This window comes from Ricinus communis, chromosome 7, assembly GCF_019578655.1.
Source record: "Ricinus communis isolate WT05 ecotype wild-type chromosome 7, ASM1957865v1, whole genome shotgun sequence".
Lineage (NCBI taxonomy): Eukaryota > Viridiplantae > Streptophyta > Magnoliopsida > Malpighiales > Euphorbiaceae > Ricinus > Ricinus communis.
Window position 1 is genome coordinate 1908696 of NC_063262.1, and position 17627 is coordinate 1926322.

The window sequence follows — 17627 nt, forward strand, 5'->3', positions numbered from 1 at the left end:
TAAGAATTATATATCAACATTATATTTATATATAAAATAAATATACACATAAAAGACTATATATCAAAAATAAATAGAATATCAAAAAAGTTATGTATTAATTTACTATATATATATATATATATATATATATTTAATATGTTACTTTTCAAGATTAGAAAGCAAATGAAATATTATTAAAATGATAATCTCTAGTATTAGAATTATTATTTAATTAGAAAAATAATTTATCGATTAATAAATTAATATAAAAATTTATAAAATTATACGTCAATTAGAATTTATATATGTCAAAATAATGATATATATTATATTTAAGTGTTCAAACCAATCAAAAGATGGTCGTCGATAGTTGATTACTCTTTGACCAATTATCCAATTTATGTTTAGTTTTCATGTGACTTTATTCAATTCTTTTCTTGACTAAGTCTAGTGATGGTAAATAGCTGAGATGCAATTACAATATTTCAATAAATGGCAGATTAAACATGGCCAGATTCATCATAAATGCAATTTGAAGTCTCTCTTTTATTACCTCCAATGCTAAACAAAAATCAATACAAGGCCTTATCCCATTCCTTACTCTCGCATGAACTTACATTCGTTAAAACCCCTCGGTATGATGATCAAAGTCAATCCAACCAGTATGGACCCTGCAGTGCAATTGTACTTTAAGCCCTTCTTCTTGCAATTCAATCCAACTATACTTCTATAATAGAAAAAACTCACTTTTAGCAGTTCATGATTCTCACTTTTATCATATACACACAACTACCCAACTAATATATTAAGAGTCTATTTAGAATTACTGTTGGGTGGTATATATATGGATTGACAAAAGAATCTAGTTCAGAAGCTATTTTGAAATTCTTATAAATTGCAGGTGGTAAACCTAGTTGCTTGAAATGATCTTGGTGATAAATTCTTAGCATGAGCTTATCTTTTTGTAGCTAGCTTGAGTTTGCAGATGGTTACTTCTGTCACCAAATGTGTCAGTTTATAAAGCAATAAGCACTTGAATAAAGATGAATGATTTAGCCCTAGATAACATGGTCTCTTTATACAACTATATATGAGTATTATATAATGATATGCTTTAAACAATGCAATGATAACATGCAGAAAAGGGTTGCTTTTGATCTTTTAGCTGACATGATAAAATCATACAAGAGACAGCACCACAAGCAAAAGAATAAAATTCAGAGAGACAAGATCAGGAAAAGAGTGTATATCTGCACTCTACAATAATTCACAACTTTTACAAAATTATTAATAAAACTCTCAGCAAATTTTCAACTAATTCGCTGAATACTTATAAATCTATAGTACAAGATATTTGAGGAAAGGTATAAATTATTATTATCATTAATGTATGCATATTTCTTGGTTTTTTTCTATGCAATAACAGAACTCAGCTAAGCATATATATGATTAAAACACTGATAAATTATATTTTCTTTGTTTCTTCTTTCACTGGAACAGTTTCCTAAGTCTATAACCTGCAAGCAACAAAACCTGAATGCATATGTGTTTTAAACAGTGACCTGGCATTGGAAATCAAATATATATCTTGACCATTGAATACATATATATAAACTCAAACATATATCTTGACTATATATTGTAGCTTGGTTGCTTTCAGATGGGAAGATGTAAATTTCAGAATATCAGAAGATACAGAAAACACAAGAAATTGACTTTGCAACATCAGAAGATACAGAAGGATTGTTAATAATGTGGAAGTTGGGATTAGGATGAGAAGTTAGCCATTCATTTAATGATCATTAACTTGACTATTGTGCTTGATTGCTTTCAAATGGGAAAAGAAGTAAATTTCAATGACAAAGCTGATGATTCCTTATATTTTTTAGGTCAACATGCCATTGATTAGTTTAAGATAATGATATTTTTTATTTATTAGCAAAGAGTGACTCGATGCGATAGATTTTTGTAATATGCATATGCATATATATCTATACTCAAGCTTGATAAAGAAAAAGATCTAGACTTTTGTGTGTCCTGGCCCCCATCCAGACAATGGTTGCTTAATCCACTATATTGCCTGTATTATATATGCTGACAAAAAGCACACTACAGAAATCCTATATCATCACAAATAAATAGCCTTAATTTCTTCCTCCTACCCTGCAGCTCTATCTTTTTTTTTTTTTTTTGCTAAATTTCATATTTTTTGGTCTTTCATGCCGCATAATTCAGATAACAAAACCATACTGAAGATAAAAACATGGGTAATGCATAAAATGGCACATGAACTTTTATGTTTTTATCTGTTGTCAAAATGTTTCATTGCGACTAAGATAGGTGTTCTTCTGTTTCTTGATGTTCCAGTGGACAGACATATTTGTTTCACCTGATGATATATATGATATGATATGATATGATGTACCGCAAAATCTCAATTGCAGAATCACATGCATGTTGTAAATGCAAGCAAGCAGAAAGAGATATTGTATTTATGTTGAGATCAGTTTTTTGATCTGTGGGCAGCAGCACAAAGGAGTGATCCCCACTTATTGCAAGCATCTCAATCCACCACTTGGCCACCTTCCACTTGTCTGCTCCGACACACATATATACTCATATAAGTTGTACGATGCAGATGCTTTTTACTTACAATGCTCTTTCGGGTAGATTTTCAATAATCAAAGGGATTACGATTGCTTGCTGTGTGTTAAATCCTGATTTATAACTATATTTAGAGAGAGATAATGCCATCACTAGATTATGATCAGTATTCTAGCTTACAATCACATTATAAGAAAAACAGTCGATCCAGTGAATTATTAGTAATAAATAGTATAATTTTAACAGATACTCAAAGCAAAAAAAAAGGATCATCATTACTGTGGGGACTGGAGACATCATGGATGGCATTGCTTGTCCCTGTCAATATTTGTCAAAGGTAAAAAAAAAAAGAAAAAAGATGGAATCCCCTTTTGCAAGTTACATGTTCAAAGATGGCAACTTATCTGTTGGTGAATTAGATATTCCGCTGCTACTGCTTTCTTTTTCTCTTCTTCTTCTTCCTTCTTCTCCATTTAAAGTGAGAAGAGAAAGTGAAAGAATGACTGGTCATTGAGATGTAGTTTTCCATTTGTAGCATTGCAAACTAGATGAGGGCCGAAGTAGTTGTGGAAAGACAATGAAAATTTACATAACATGGTTTCCAGTCATCGCACCTTAATAAAGGGGCCCCCTTCTTCCTCCAGTAAAAATATTTCCAGCCTGATTGAATAAGAGGAAGTCCCAATTTATTGATTTTCGTATTATAATACTGATATAAAATAAATCTTTCTTAAATAATCTAACATCCAACTAAACATTTTTTATGATTATACCTAATTATATTTAATTATAAATTAAATCTTAAATTTTACACTTTTTAATAATTTTATCCAATTGCTTCAAAATTTTAAAATAAATATCTATTCTTTTAATTTATTCTTAAAGATACTTTCGATGGTAATTTTTAAAATATCAAAGATAATATGGAAAATTGATTATGCTTATTGAAAAAATAACAATCATGATTAAGTAAAAATAATTTATCATAAACTTAAAAATTGCAAACATGTATATTATTTCATATATTTATAAAAAAAATTAATATATTTTTAATAAATTTTTTATTAACTTACTAATTTTTATGTTAGTAAGCATAATTGATTTACTATATCATTTTTTTTATTGTAAAATATTAAAATTATTATTGAAGTGTTTTTGAAAAATAAATTAAAAACATATATTTATTTTAAAATTTTGAAACAATTAGATAAATTTATTGAAAAATATAAAATTCAAGATTTAATTAGTAATTAGTTCTTATAAATAATTATTAAAATAAATATTTTTAAATTCTAATTAAATGTAAAGGATATTTTGTAAATAAATTTTTAATTTATTCATAAATCTCGTAATATTACATCATTTAAATTTTATTTTAATTATAGTTCATGATAAATACATAAAGAAATATATAATTGTGAAAAGTTTGAATTAGTTTGGTAGTAAATTATTTATAAAAATATATTTTGATAAAAAAAAAAAAAAAAGGATTTCTATGTCCTTAAAATGTCAAATAATAGTTAGGAATTGAACAATGAGTTTGGATCACTGTGGTCCTAATTTAATGGGAGAGCAAGAAAAGATAAACCATATAATATATGTATTCAACTATCATTCAACAATATATAGTCTACCATGGAATTGTATTATGTAAAACTTTAGTGTTTTTTCTTTTTTTAATTTTCTTGGAACAATATACTTAATGCAAGTTTATTTTTAATATAAGTTGGGGCAGAGGCCAAACTGGAACTTCTGATGGGTTCCATAACCTACCTATCATTGACGGATTGGTATTTGTAAGTGCAAAATATGATGCCAATTAATGTTCTCTGATCTTCCTTTTAATTTATAAGAAAATAAAATTATTGTTCTCTATTCAGTACAATTTATTTTAAAATATTTTTTATACTACTTAACTAATACAGAAAAATAGAAATTAAATTGAACATAACACCAGCCTATTTGATTCAAATATAACATGCCATGAGTCATACGGCTAGTTATAGAATTTAATAACCATAAATTTCATGAAAAGTTGTTATCCAATATTTTCATATACAATAAATCGATAAAAAATAATTTATATATATTTATTAATTTTAAATAAATATAATTATTTAATATTAAAATATATTATATTATTTATTATGATATATATGACAGCTTTAAATAAATAAAATTTTAAATTTTATTTAGTAAAATTAATTATAAATCTCTAATATGAAGGTGAAATTGATTTTGCAACTACTTTGGATGGTTAAAGTTAGAGTTAGTTGGTACATGTATTTTTTTCAACAAATTCTGATTAAATTGAAGAGATAATTTTTTATTTTAAAATGACATTACTGTAATTAAAGAAAAAGGATTCAATATTACCTTTAAAAAAAGGAAAAAAAGAAAGAAAAGCAAAAGGACCCATTTGAATAAATTTTAAAGGAAAAAGAAATAAGGCAGTGGCATTGCCGGCTTTTTGGTTGTATCTTTCTTTCTGCCTGCTTCTAATTTCTCTCTATTGCCTCACCTGAGCATTATCGTCATTTCCTTCTAAATAATATATTATTTTATTCGGAAGCAGTCACTTATATCATTGATTTTGCTGCTGAATCTTTTTTTTTTTTTTTTAAGAAGTATTTGCATAACTGATTTGTGAAATCTTGAATTTAAATATCTTTTCCCTGTTTATTTAGTAATATGGTATAATATATAATAAATTTTAAAATAAATATCTGTACTTTTAATTTATTTTAAAAATATTTATTAGTAGCATTTTTAAAATTTTACAATAAATTTGACAAATTAATTATACTTACTAACATAAAAATTATTTAAAGTAATAAAAAATTTATTGAATTTAAATAATAAAATTTATAAAAAAATGTACATATAAGAGATTTTTAATAGTTATATAATTAAGTTTAGAATAAACTATTTATGTTAATTCACGATAATTATTCTTTTAGTAAGCACAGTCGATTTTATATATGTCATTTTTTTATTACAGTATTTTAAAAATTACTATTGAAAAATATTTTTAAAAATAAATATTTATTTTAAAACTTTAAAATAACTGAATAAAATTATTAAAAGATATATAATTTAGAATTTAATTTATAATTATATCTCTAATATAGAGTAATTTCTTTGGACACAAAGATGATTAAATATTTTATTGATGAATATCAAGTTATAAATTACGAATCTCGTTATACAAATAAGAAAATATTTTAAATGGATTTAATTTATCATTTTATTTATAAATTAAATATTAAATATTATTGATGTATTTATTACCATTAGTTCTAATTTATTTTTAATATTATATAAAAATTACATTTGTGTCACCCATTGAGAGAGGGAATCCAGCTTCTGGCAATATGACTCAGATTAATTGTAATGGATTTCTATTAGTCAACAAAGCTATGGTAATGACATGCCTAATTTTCTACTGCACTTGCTTAATTCAATCATTTTAACTGCCAAATAACTTGATATTGTTATAATTTGCTAAAGAATATTATTGAGAAAGTTGTTTAAAGGATTTAAAATGCAATTAAGTATCACTTTCATGTTTTTTCCAAAAATTAATATCATAATCAAATCATACTAAAAAAACTCTCATAATATTGATGTAAAAATATGATAAATAATTATTTTAATAATAATTTAACATAAATCTTCGATTGCTTTAATAAGAAACAAACGCCAGAAGCTAACAATATGTTCCCGGAAAATTTAAAGTAATGATCGGTCTTTGAATTGGAACTCTACTTGTACATTTGTTTTATTGTTTTACCAATGTGAAATTTAGTACTTCTTCCCAAAATAAAAGTGGTCCATCTTCAAGAGGCAAGAACTCATCCTCGTTGTTATCAAAGGGCAAAGGACCAGCAATACCCAGGTTCAAGGGCTCTCCCCCTTGTCTTGTCTGCCATTAATTTTCATTTTGTTATACAAAATGGTTCACAAATTCATTGGGGCATAATATAACCCCTTTTGCAGCATTTTCCCAACTGAAAAACTTAATTAGAGAGCTAACATGATCGTTTTCTATGTGTTTTAAGATTTTTAAAAGCCTATTAATATCATGAGCGGCTAAATGAATGACACAATATTTATTTATTCTAAATAATTATATATATATATATCATTTTACTATTTATTACGATATATATATTTAGTATAGACTAATATTTTATTCACGTGTGTTCTATATAAATTTTTAATAATTTAATTTATTATCTATATATAATATTAACTTTTGACATTTATAATTTTTCTAACATGTGTGTTTAATTTTAATATAAAAAAAATTATTTTGACACGTAGAATTCAAACTTATGTGTAAATTTGTGATTCTTTCTATTAATTTATTGATTAATAAGTTACATTTCTAATTAAACATTCATTCTAATTCTAAAAAATAATATATTACTAATAAATTAATTTTTTAAATAGATAATGATTATTCTAAAAGATAACATATTCATTATATTTTAATATTATGTTAACTAACAAATTAATTTTCTAATTAGATAATGATTCTAATTATAGAAAATAATACTTTAAATATTTTATTATAAATTAATTTTTAATTATATAATAATTTTTAATTTTTGTAAAAATAGTAACATAAAATTCATTGATAGTATTAATTTATATAATATTAGAGTTAATAAATAAATATTTTAAAAATAATTTGTTGATAGTATTAATTTAAAGATAATATTAATAAATTAATATTTATTAATGTAATAATATAAATAAAATTTTAAAAAATTAAAGATATTTAAAAATAGTTTGTTTGATATTATTTCTAAAATTATTATAAATTAATATTAAATATTGAACAATTGAATTAAATTATATATATAAATTTGATTTTATATAAAAATAATAATAATGATCGTGCAATGCACGAGCAAGTTATTTACTTAATTTTAGTTAGTTATAATTGAAATAGTCGTTTATATTATATTTAATATTAGTACATTTCATATTTTTACAAAAAACATTTTTATAAGTTTAGATTCTATAATTTATTTCATATAAATAGATTTTATTTAGATTTTATGTCATTAATTAATTAATTAAATTTTATAGGATATTATTATATTTTAATTTTATAGTTTTTTCTTATGGTTGATAAAACATTGTATTTGATTAAAAAGACGCAACCTTTCCCGTGTAATTGATCAATAGGTACTTTAAAAAAAAAATATTATCTCTCAATTAATTTTATATTTTAAATTAATTTTTATAAATTCTTCATTTATTATAAATCACAGTAAAAATAAATTTATTTATAAGATAAAACTTATTTATAAATAAAGAATTTTGGAACTTTATTTATAAATAAAATAAATTATTTTTGTAACATACGAACTAAACACCATTTTAGATTCTCTTCCTTTATTATTTCAACAGTCTAACTTGCGCTAGATTGGATTTTATATCTTCACCGTCTTTGTTTGATCTTTTCGCTCTTATATTATGATTTAATTTGGCATATTGTTTTATGATATCTTCAAAAAGCACATTTTCTTTTTCTGAAAAATAGCATTCAATCTAACAAAATGAGACCAAGACAACTTCCCTAGAAAACATTTCCGATACATTTTCTTAAAGTATGAAAGATTAAAATATTCATATCAGACACACTCACTTAAATTAAAATAAAAGATAACAGGTCCCTCAAAAATAGAAAATTTCTAAATTTTGCCGGTTTTTTTCGCCGACATTGTCGTCTCACCCTTTATTACTTTGGAGTGACTAAAAAGGAACATATTTAAGACCGAAATCATAAAAATATATGCATTGGTGTCATTTGGAGCTCTTAAAAATGGAAGGAAATAATGAAATTTGGATATTACTAAAAAAGAAAAATAGAAGAATGGCAAAAGCTCATAAATAAAACTATATAGTAAAAAATATATATATATATAATATATGTAGAAGGAAGATCAAAAAGCAAGCCACATGTCTGTCCAATTTTTCAACATCTAATGAATCTTACTTACACCTCATTGCTGTGCACGGTTCTCTAATTTTTGGAGGTGAACCTAATCTCAATTAAAAAAAATTGGGTAGCAATCGAACATGCTCAACTTCACGAAACACATTCCATGTGGCGGAATCCGATTGGGTAAGAAACTAAAAAAAAGTCTTGAATTCAAGATAAAAAGTTGTTTGACTTTTATTTTTTTTATTTTTTTCGTGAATTTAGAAAAAGAAAAAGGGAGAAAAAAAAAAGGGGAAGAAAACAATACAATAATGATAAATCTAAGAGAGACACTTCACAGGTTCTTCAAAAGTCTTAAGCTTCTTTCTTGTTTTTGTCCCAAAGCAAAAACAAAACACGCAGCAAGCAACAAAAGAAAAGAAGACGAATTCAATAACACTTCACTAAACGACAAAGCACCGAACACAGTATTATAAGTTTTATAACACTACTGTGTCTGAAAACGACAACTGCACGGTAAATCCTCTTCCTGTTGTTGTGCAATTACTGGAAAAAAAGTTAAACAAAATTTGTACAATAAGCCAAGGTTAATTATTATTTAATTAAATACTTAACCAAACTCTTTAAATTAAAACATTGGCCAAAGCTTACTTAATCTTAACACTTTTATTATTTTTAACTTACTGATCAAATAAATCTTTTTTTATTCTTTTTCTATTGTCTGAAAAGTAAGACCAAAGACCAAAGACTTGGCCTTTTTCTCTCCAAAAAGCTTTCCCACGAAAGTTTCTCTCTCTCTCTTTCTCTGTGTGTCTATCTATAATCTATCTATCTATCTATCCATCTCTGTTTTGTTCTGTTATACACGTTTTTATGATTAGGTTTTGATGGGTATTTGTTTATTTATTCATTAGTTGACTGTTTGATCGGAGAAGAAGAGTTAGCCGGCGATCACTGGTTGTTGGGTTTTGAATTTGATTACTAGTTTTGGGCTAGCTTGCAGACTTTATGGTTTTTAATCATTATGTTTCTTTTGATTAATGTGAGTTTCTGGGTTGTGTACTTATAAAAGAGCTGGTAGTTGGGTTTCCTAAATACAAATAAAGTTAGATTGACTGGTAGCTGAGAAAGAAAGAGAAAGAAACAGAGCTAAAACAAAACCCTAGAAGCAAAAAAAAAAAAAATTTATTTTCCAAGTATTTCATCCAAATTCAAAGATTAAACCTTTTTTTGTCTTTCTTTTATAAATTCTGAGTTAAATGACATAAATTGTTCTCTCCTTCTCTGTATCTTCTCTTTTGTTTTGATCTACAATTGTCTTTATCTTTTACTAAGTTTAGTTCTTAGTAATTTCATATTATGTCAGTTGACTTAGATAATTCTTCTACTGCTTCTGGTGAAGCTAGTGTTTTTTCCTCCGGTAACCAGCCACAGCCACCCAAATCCACTGCCAAGAAAAAGCGAAACCTTCCCGGAATGCCAGGTAATAATGTAATGATAAAAAAAAATATGTACTGAAAGTCTTGATGATTGATTAATTAGGTTACTGTTATTGCAGATCCAGATGCAGAGGTGATTGCTCTATCACCAAAAACCCTGTTGGCAACTAACAGATTTGTATGTGAAATCTGCAATAAGGGGTTTCAAAGGGATCAAAACTTACAGCTTCATCGCCGCGGCCATAATCTACCATGGAAACTGAGGCAGAGATCGAGTAAGGAAGTTAAGAAGAGAGTTTATGTGTGTCCTGAACCAACTTGTGTTCATCATGATCCGTCGAGAGCATTAGGTGATCTTACTGGAATAAAGAAGCATTTCTGCAGGAAACATGGAGAGAAGAAGTGGAAATGTGATAAATGTTCTAAGAAATATGCTGTTCAGTCTGATTGGAAAGCTCACTCTAAGATTTGCGGCACCAGAGAGTATAAATGTGATTGTGGAACTTTATTTTCGAGGTTCTTGTCAATTTTATTTTGCCTTTCGATTAGATACTTTTTCCAGGTGGGTTGGAATTTTGAAGTTAGTTTTGTTGTTATGAAGGAGGGATAGCTTCATCACACATAGAGCCTTTTGTGATGCTTTGGCAGAGGAGAGTGCCAGAGGTCAGCCTCCAGCTTCAAATCCGAATCCTAATCCTAATCCTGCTGCTGCAACTTCGAATTCAGAAACTGAGCTGAAGGTTGATCCAACTCCGCCTCAACAACCACCACCACCACCACCACCGGCAGCTGTAGTTGTAGCTCCAGCTACAGTTTCAGCCCCACCCGTTCTATCTCAGTCAGCTGCTGTAATATCTTCTTCAGTTTCACCAATTCATAGTCCAGGTATACTGTTGACTCAAAGTTTGAAAGAAAGTTTGCATTTTTCTTGTTGGAATTTTTTGTGGGTTTATATTTTTTTTGCCTTTACAAACAAGAAATCGTCTTTGTTTTGTCTCTCTTTAGTTGGATCTTGGAGTCTAGTAGTTTTTGTCTGGTATTGATCTTTGTATTTATTAAGATAAATAGCACAGTATATTATTTTGCTTTAGTGCTAAAGGAAGCAAGAAATATAAATTTTCTTTAAGACTTGTGAGATTCAGTTTACGCAATCTTTGATATGATAAAGAAAACAAGTCATTCAAAAGCTAAAAGAGGGGGAAAGAGAAGTGGGTTTAGTTTATGGAAAGGGATCCACTATTGGCTCTTGCTTTTTCATCTAAAGTTCTTCATAAAGAAAAGCCTGACTTTCCATGACTGAATGTTTAAGTAACCCTTTTATGTTTTCTTCTTTTCTCTTGTTTTTTTCGCATATGCAGAGTTGCCAGGTAATCCCACTCCAATTGTAGAAGAAGCACCAGCACAGGCGCCTGCTCCTGCACCTCTCCCAGCTTGTTTAAATGGAAGTTGTAGTAGCAGCACCAGCTCAAGCAGCAATGGCAGCACCAGCAATGGTGTCTTTGCTAGTCTATTTGCTTCCTCAACTGCATCTGGAAGCCTACAGCCACCTCAAACTCCTGCCTTTACTGACCTAATTCGGGCCATGTCTCGCCCTGAACGCCCAACAGATCTGCCTCCATCCTGCAATGAACCAATTTCTCTCTGTCTTTCTACCACTCATGGGTCGTCAATATTTGGTACTGGAGGACAAGAGCGTAGTCAATATGCACCTCCACGTCAACCAGCAATGTCTGCCACTGCACTATTGCAAAAAGCAGCTCAAATGGGGCCTGCTGCTACAAATGCATCATTGCTTCGTGGTTTGGGGATTGTGTCGTCTTCGTCATCATCATCTCAGCAAGACAATATGCAATGGGGTCATAGGCGAGTGGAGCCTGAAAACAGCTCAGTTACTGCTGGGCTAGGACTTGGATTACCTTGTGATGGAGGTTCAGGATTAAAGGAATTGATGATGGCAACTCCTTCTGTTTTTGGTCCTAAGCAAACTACCCTTGATTTTCTTGGATTGGGAATGGCTGCTGGTGGAGGTTCTAGCGGTGGCCTGTCAGCTCTAATTACGTCTATTGGTAGTGGTCTAGATGTAGCTGCTGCAGCAGCCTCTTTTGGAGGCGGAGAATTTTCTGGAAAAGACATGGGAAGGAGTTCATGATCTTGTCAAGGAAAGAACTATCACTTCCCTATTTTTGAACGGGGGGAGTCAAGGAAGGGTGTACAATTGAACAGAATATCTGGTCAGGTCATCACAGGCAGTCCTACTATTTTAAATTGTTGTTCTGCCTTGATGATGCAGAGTTGTGATATGATGGGGTTTGAGAACTCTTTCTTTCCTCATCATGTATTGGGGGCTTAAGTTATTCGGCATAAATGTTAAGGTCACTTGAGCTTAAACAAAAAACCATCTCTTTGTTGGTCGACTTGGTCATCACATCAGCTGCTCTGTGATTGTCGAGATAAATCATGAGAAAACAAACGAGAGTTCATAATTTGGTTAGCAGCTCCAGATCTAAATTGATAAACATGTAAAAATTTTGTTGTTGTGAGGTGGAATGCAGAGATGGACCCAGCATGTTGCTGGTGGTGGATGCTTTTTGAGTTGATCTTGTAACTGTCTATATTTAGATGTTGCTTCAGCAATTCTGTTCTTATAAATCAAATCCATAATTACTTGTATCTTTCTTATGGGGTCTATTCTTGTGTTAATTGGATTCATTACATGATGGCTATATGAAGGATAAATACGAGCTGCAATGCTGTCATTTACTGCAAACAAAATGATGTGAATTCATAAACAAGAAATCAAGATCCAAAACATTACTATCTGGAATTAATGTGAAGGGTCAAAGATTTGTCTCTCATGTTAGTTATCCAATAAATAAATCTGTCTTCAGTAATTTGTATATGCAAAACAATAGTGCTGAGTGTGAAAAATTACTGTAGGAAAAAGGAGGAGGTCAAGGAAAAGAGGAGGTAACAAAAGAAAGAACTACTGCTTCTTAAAAGTTCTATCAGCAAATGATTGATGAGTTATTATTACTTGAAAGAAAGAATGAGAAAGTTGTGACTAAAAGGAAAAGAAAAGGGAGAAACTACAAAGTGATTGATTCTTTCTTCTTTTTCATTAGACTGAACATCAATTTGAGTAGAGCTGCACAGGATACATACATACATCCCTGCAACTATAAAAACACCTTATAAAAAATTTTCTTTCCAGTACATCATTGTACATGGCACTAGGGAATAATTGAGTTCCATATACTCTCTTTCTTATACTTTGTTGTTATTTCTTGATTTCCATGGGATACAAGACAAAATGAAGAAAAGAAAGATTCTTGGATCCAATAATCCAATGTAGAGATTTGGTTGCTATCATGGAAGAAGGTCCAACACCTAGTATCTTCTAGTTGTGTCTTATTAGACAAGAAGATAAAAATCCTATAACATTTCCAGGTTGAATCAAACATTGCCTTAATACTAGAGAAAAGTGGTAGTCTATTGAATTAGAAGTGTCACAAAGTCTAAGCATATATCATTAATCCAATAGCAGAAGATGATTGTTTTGTTGCAAATGAAAATGAGGGACCTTTGCACTCAGTACTTCTACCTTGCTATCTTTACTACCACAACTCCTCTGTGGGATAAGCTAGAGTAGTCAGGATGATGGAGGTTGAGTCATAATTGGTCCCAAAGTTGGATTGGATTGGACCACACCCCAAGTAAGAAAATCAAATAACTCTGTAGCAGCTTTAAAGGGTCAAAATTCTACTCTAATTTTAGAGTCATTTCCTCAATCTGTGAGGGAGGAATTCAATTTGAGGATGCTCCACAAATCTTTAAAAAAAAAAAAAACACCCAAATACAAGATCTCTATATACTTGTCTTTTTTTGGCCAAAAATAAGAAAACCAAATACAGGATTTATATATGTTTGTCAATCAAAATGGTGGTTGTGGTGTAGATGTTGAATATAAAGATAAATGCATTTTCAGTTTTGACTATATAATATAGGCAAAACCTGAGAACATGATGGATTTAATATAATTCAACTGCTTTTTTATTCACAATTAAATAGAAACAAATACATTAAGATTACAAAGCTATCAAACATTTTTTTTTTTTTAATATTGAATGTATTATCAAATTCAAAGTCCAACTTTTGGTTTGTCTTTTCTTCTTGTCGTTTTCTAGTGTCTTATATGTCCCCAAGACAATTCATTTTGCCTTTTGTTTAGTGTTGTTCTTGTCTTTCTTCTCCACGTTCGCTTGCTTGTTTTTCCATTTGGCATCTTCATCTTGTATTCTTGTGCATCTTATACAGAAGAGAAGACCCTTTTTAACATCACTCTTCCTATTTGATATTTGAAACTAGATTAATAATCTCAACTGGAGAACCATTGCCATTCGAGCTCACTTTCCTCGCCATCATCTGTTTACATCAGTAAAATAATATCATTTTTATTTGTTCTTATTATATATTATAGTGAACAATTCATTTGGCTTCCAGCTAACTAAAAAAAAATTAATAATTGAATTAATAATTTCTAAAACTATTTTTAACATTTAGATATTAAAATATATTTTTCTAAAGAAAATTTTCTACTCCAATCTGTATGCATTTCAGCATTATGATAAGTTATCATAAAATCTTAGGCAGTTTTCTTTAAATATATTATATAACTCATCAAAATTGAAAATGTGTTAGTGTAAATTAATGAGCAAAGGGTTGGCTTTGTATGTGATCAAACTTAAATTAGATGAAGTACTTAGTTAAGATATAATATGAAGATATAGTTAATATGTCAGTATACTAGGTTATTGGAAAATTCTTTTTTATTTTATAAAATGAAAAATAAAAAATTATATTTAAAAAATAGTAATAATAATAAAATTAAAAATTTCAACATCCGGCTAATATGAAAAAAGGTGCTTATATGTAAATATTAATGGTAATTAAGTTGTCAGCTATTATGTCAAATTAGAGTCGACATGTGCAATCCATCCAGTATTTGTTTTGTTAAGACAGTCTCAAAATGTTAGGCGGCTGTCCTTTTCTTTCCAAGTAATTAAATTGTCTTTTTCTCTAAGAATCCCACGAGTTCAAGAAACACATGACTTTGTCCTTTTTTTTTTTTTTTTTTTCAAGAAAAGAAAACAGAAGATACAGATTCATAGAATGGATTTGTAGCTTGTGAATAGTAGTTATAGTTAGGCAGCATTTCATCTTAAATCAATCAAGTTTGCTTATTGAATATACAATCAACCATGTTTGATAAGCACTATAATCTGTAATTAATGATAGCCACTGAAACAGTGATACATCTCCTAAAAGAAAAAAAAAAAAAATCTTATCTCTAGCAAATATGATCCAAAAAAAAAGGGGATATTCTTTTTAATCTATCCTAAAATATGATCTATATTTTTAATTATTAGTTTAATAAATAATTATCAAAATTTATCACATTAAACTTAATTTTCACTTTGATAAAGAGAAATAGTGATAAAACAAAGCAATAATTTCATTTGCCGGAGAGCATTTATATCCGGCCATTGGTTCATCGCTTTAGTAGGTCCCCTTGTCCTTCCAAACTGACTTTTGCTTCCTCTCCTTCTTTAGGGTTTTTCTTTCTTTCTTTCTTTCTTGTTGACAAAATACTGAGTCGTTTTAATATCTGCGTAGCGTTGCTGATTTTACTTCCTCGGAGAACACGAGTTAAGATCACCGAAGGTCGGACCTCAATAAGGTTGAATCCAAAATTATATTATACCTTGTACTATTTACATAAATAAAATATTTTATCTAAATTCGGTGTATATCTCCACTTATATATTAAATTGGTAGATAATGGACACATATTTATTAGTTTTAAATTATGAAATATGTATTAATCATCTAATACCAAAGTGTAAAACACTCGTACATACGTGTCACTCTCTTATTAGTTGTGATGTATACATTAAGTCTAAATCAAAATCTCTCAAATACGAAAATAAATTATTAATGTAAGACCATTTATGTGAAACCAAATACGAATAATTGACACGTGTTTATTATATATAAGAAAAATAAATTATTTTTTTCATTCTCGGACTTTAATTAGATAATTATTTTCCTAATAATAAGCATTATAATAATATTGTCAGAATTTACCACTTTAATTTTTCTTTTTTTTTTAAAAAAAAAGTAATAATTTATAAATAACCTCGTTGGAGACAAATATGGCATTCTCCTTAAGACCCTCCTAAGAATTCTATGAGCTATAACTTACTATCATATTATGAAAGTGAAACAAATTTCTGAGAAAAAGATCAGAAATGAGAGATTACTACATAATTTATGTTCACACCTCAAGTTTCTCTATCTATCAACTTATTAGAATTTAAAGTTTTGGAAAGCAACTTCATGTGGTAAGATTCCATATACACAGCACGAAGACCTCAATGATGTTCCCAAAATTCTGACCTGGCAAAACAAGTGCATAGAGTTCAACATCACACATTCTCTTCTCATCATGACATGCATGTTGGTATATGGGTGCTGTGCATGGAGATTGGTGTTCAATTTTATTCTTCTGATCCCTCATTCTCACAAGCTTATTCCGATTTTCTTGTTTCACATCTGAGCAAAAACCAAAGTGGAATTAGCAAAACAATTCATTAAGCTATTGCTTTAGGTCATGGACATTGGAGATTGACTGCTTCAAGGTATATAATAAGACTTGCAAAAACATGTGGTAGAATTAAGGGAGGTCCACCAGGCTTGGCTGCTGCCCACCTTTTTTATACCACAAAATCTTGTATCCTTCCACACATGCCGCAGACAATGGCTAACTAGACCCTCTTTTTTCTTCTTGTTTTTTCGTTCTGCTTGTCAAGCTATCAACACACAAAGATGACTTGTAATATTCAAAAGTGAATTTAAATTAGTCGTCTGTCCACGAGTCTTACTATATAAATATGTTTTAGATAAAAAAAAAAAAACTGAAAAACTCCACTTCTTTATTTTAAAAAGTTTATATCTCCAGCATTTGATTAATAATAAATTAAATACTTTTAATATTTATTTAATAAATGTATAATCCACGATATGATCAATCATATTCGATATTTTACTGTTTTTTCTTAATAAAACTTTCAATATTATTGGTTGAGATAAATATATGTATAGATTATTAATAAGAATATAATAAATATTCTACCGTTTAAAACTAGAATCATAATTTAATTAAATAATTTATTATTTAATATCTTTCTATCAATTAATTTAAAAATATATAAAAATTGCACATAATAGTTATAATAAATAAGATAATTATACATGAAAACTAGTCATAGACTCAGATTTTGTATATATAGATTATAAAAGTTTGATATTTGAAATTCATGAGACTAAAATGCATAACAATTGGGTTGGCCCGAGTATTGTATGGATCAGGCAAACCCTTTAATCCTGGAAAATGCTTTTTTCTTGAGCATATATTTGTCTTACATCAAAGCCCAATCCTTATTCAGTAGTTACCTCTTGATGCCCCTCAAGAGTCCAAATTTCTGAGACCATTCAATAAAATTTGTGGGAGCGGGAGCCCATGGCTCTTCAAAACCCATTTCTGACCAAACAATACAGAAGTGGCTCACATATTATCTCTTACT

The 17627-nt window shown here is 28.7% G+C and overlaps 1 protein-coding gene across 1 annotated transcript; it reads left to right on the forward strand.

Moving 5' to 3' along the window:
- The first annotated feature begins 9271 nt into the window (after positions 1-9271).
- LOC8264196 (zinc finger protein GAI-ASSOCIATED FACTOR 1) lies at positions 9272-12654 on the forward strand. Its single transcript, XM_015722951.3, has 4 exons — positions 9272-10028; positions 10104-10500; positions 10586-10869; positions 11343-12654. Exons 1-4 carry the CDS (start codon positions 9905-9907, stop codon positions 12131-12133), a joined length of 1596 nt encoding a protein of 531 aa, XP_015578437.1. The 5' UTR covers positions 9272-9904; the 3' UTR covers positions 12134-12654.
- Positions 12655-17627: the final 4973 nt, after the last annotated feature.

What these genes read in the sequence shown, in the direction of transcription:
- LOC8264196 (XM_015722951.3), top strand. Translation starts at nt 9,905, where the DNA reads ATGTCAGTTGACTTAGATAATTCTTCTACTGCTTCTGGTGAAGCTAGT. An exon ending in TGTGGAACTTTATTTTCGAG is followed by an intron (nt 10,501 to 10,585) that starts GTTCTTGTCAAT and finishes GTTGTTATGAAG; the next exon opens with GAGGGATAGCTTCATCACAC. An exon ending in TTCACCAATTCATAGTCCAG is followed by an intron (nt 10,870 to 11,342) that starts GTATACTGTTGA and finishes TCGCATATGCAG; the next exon opens with AGTTGCCAGGTAATCCCACT.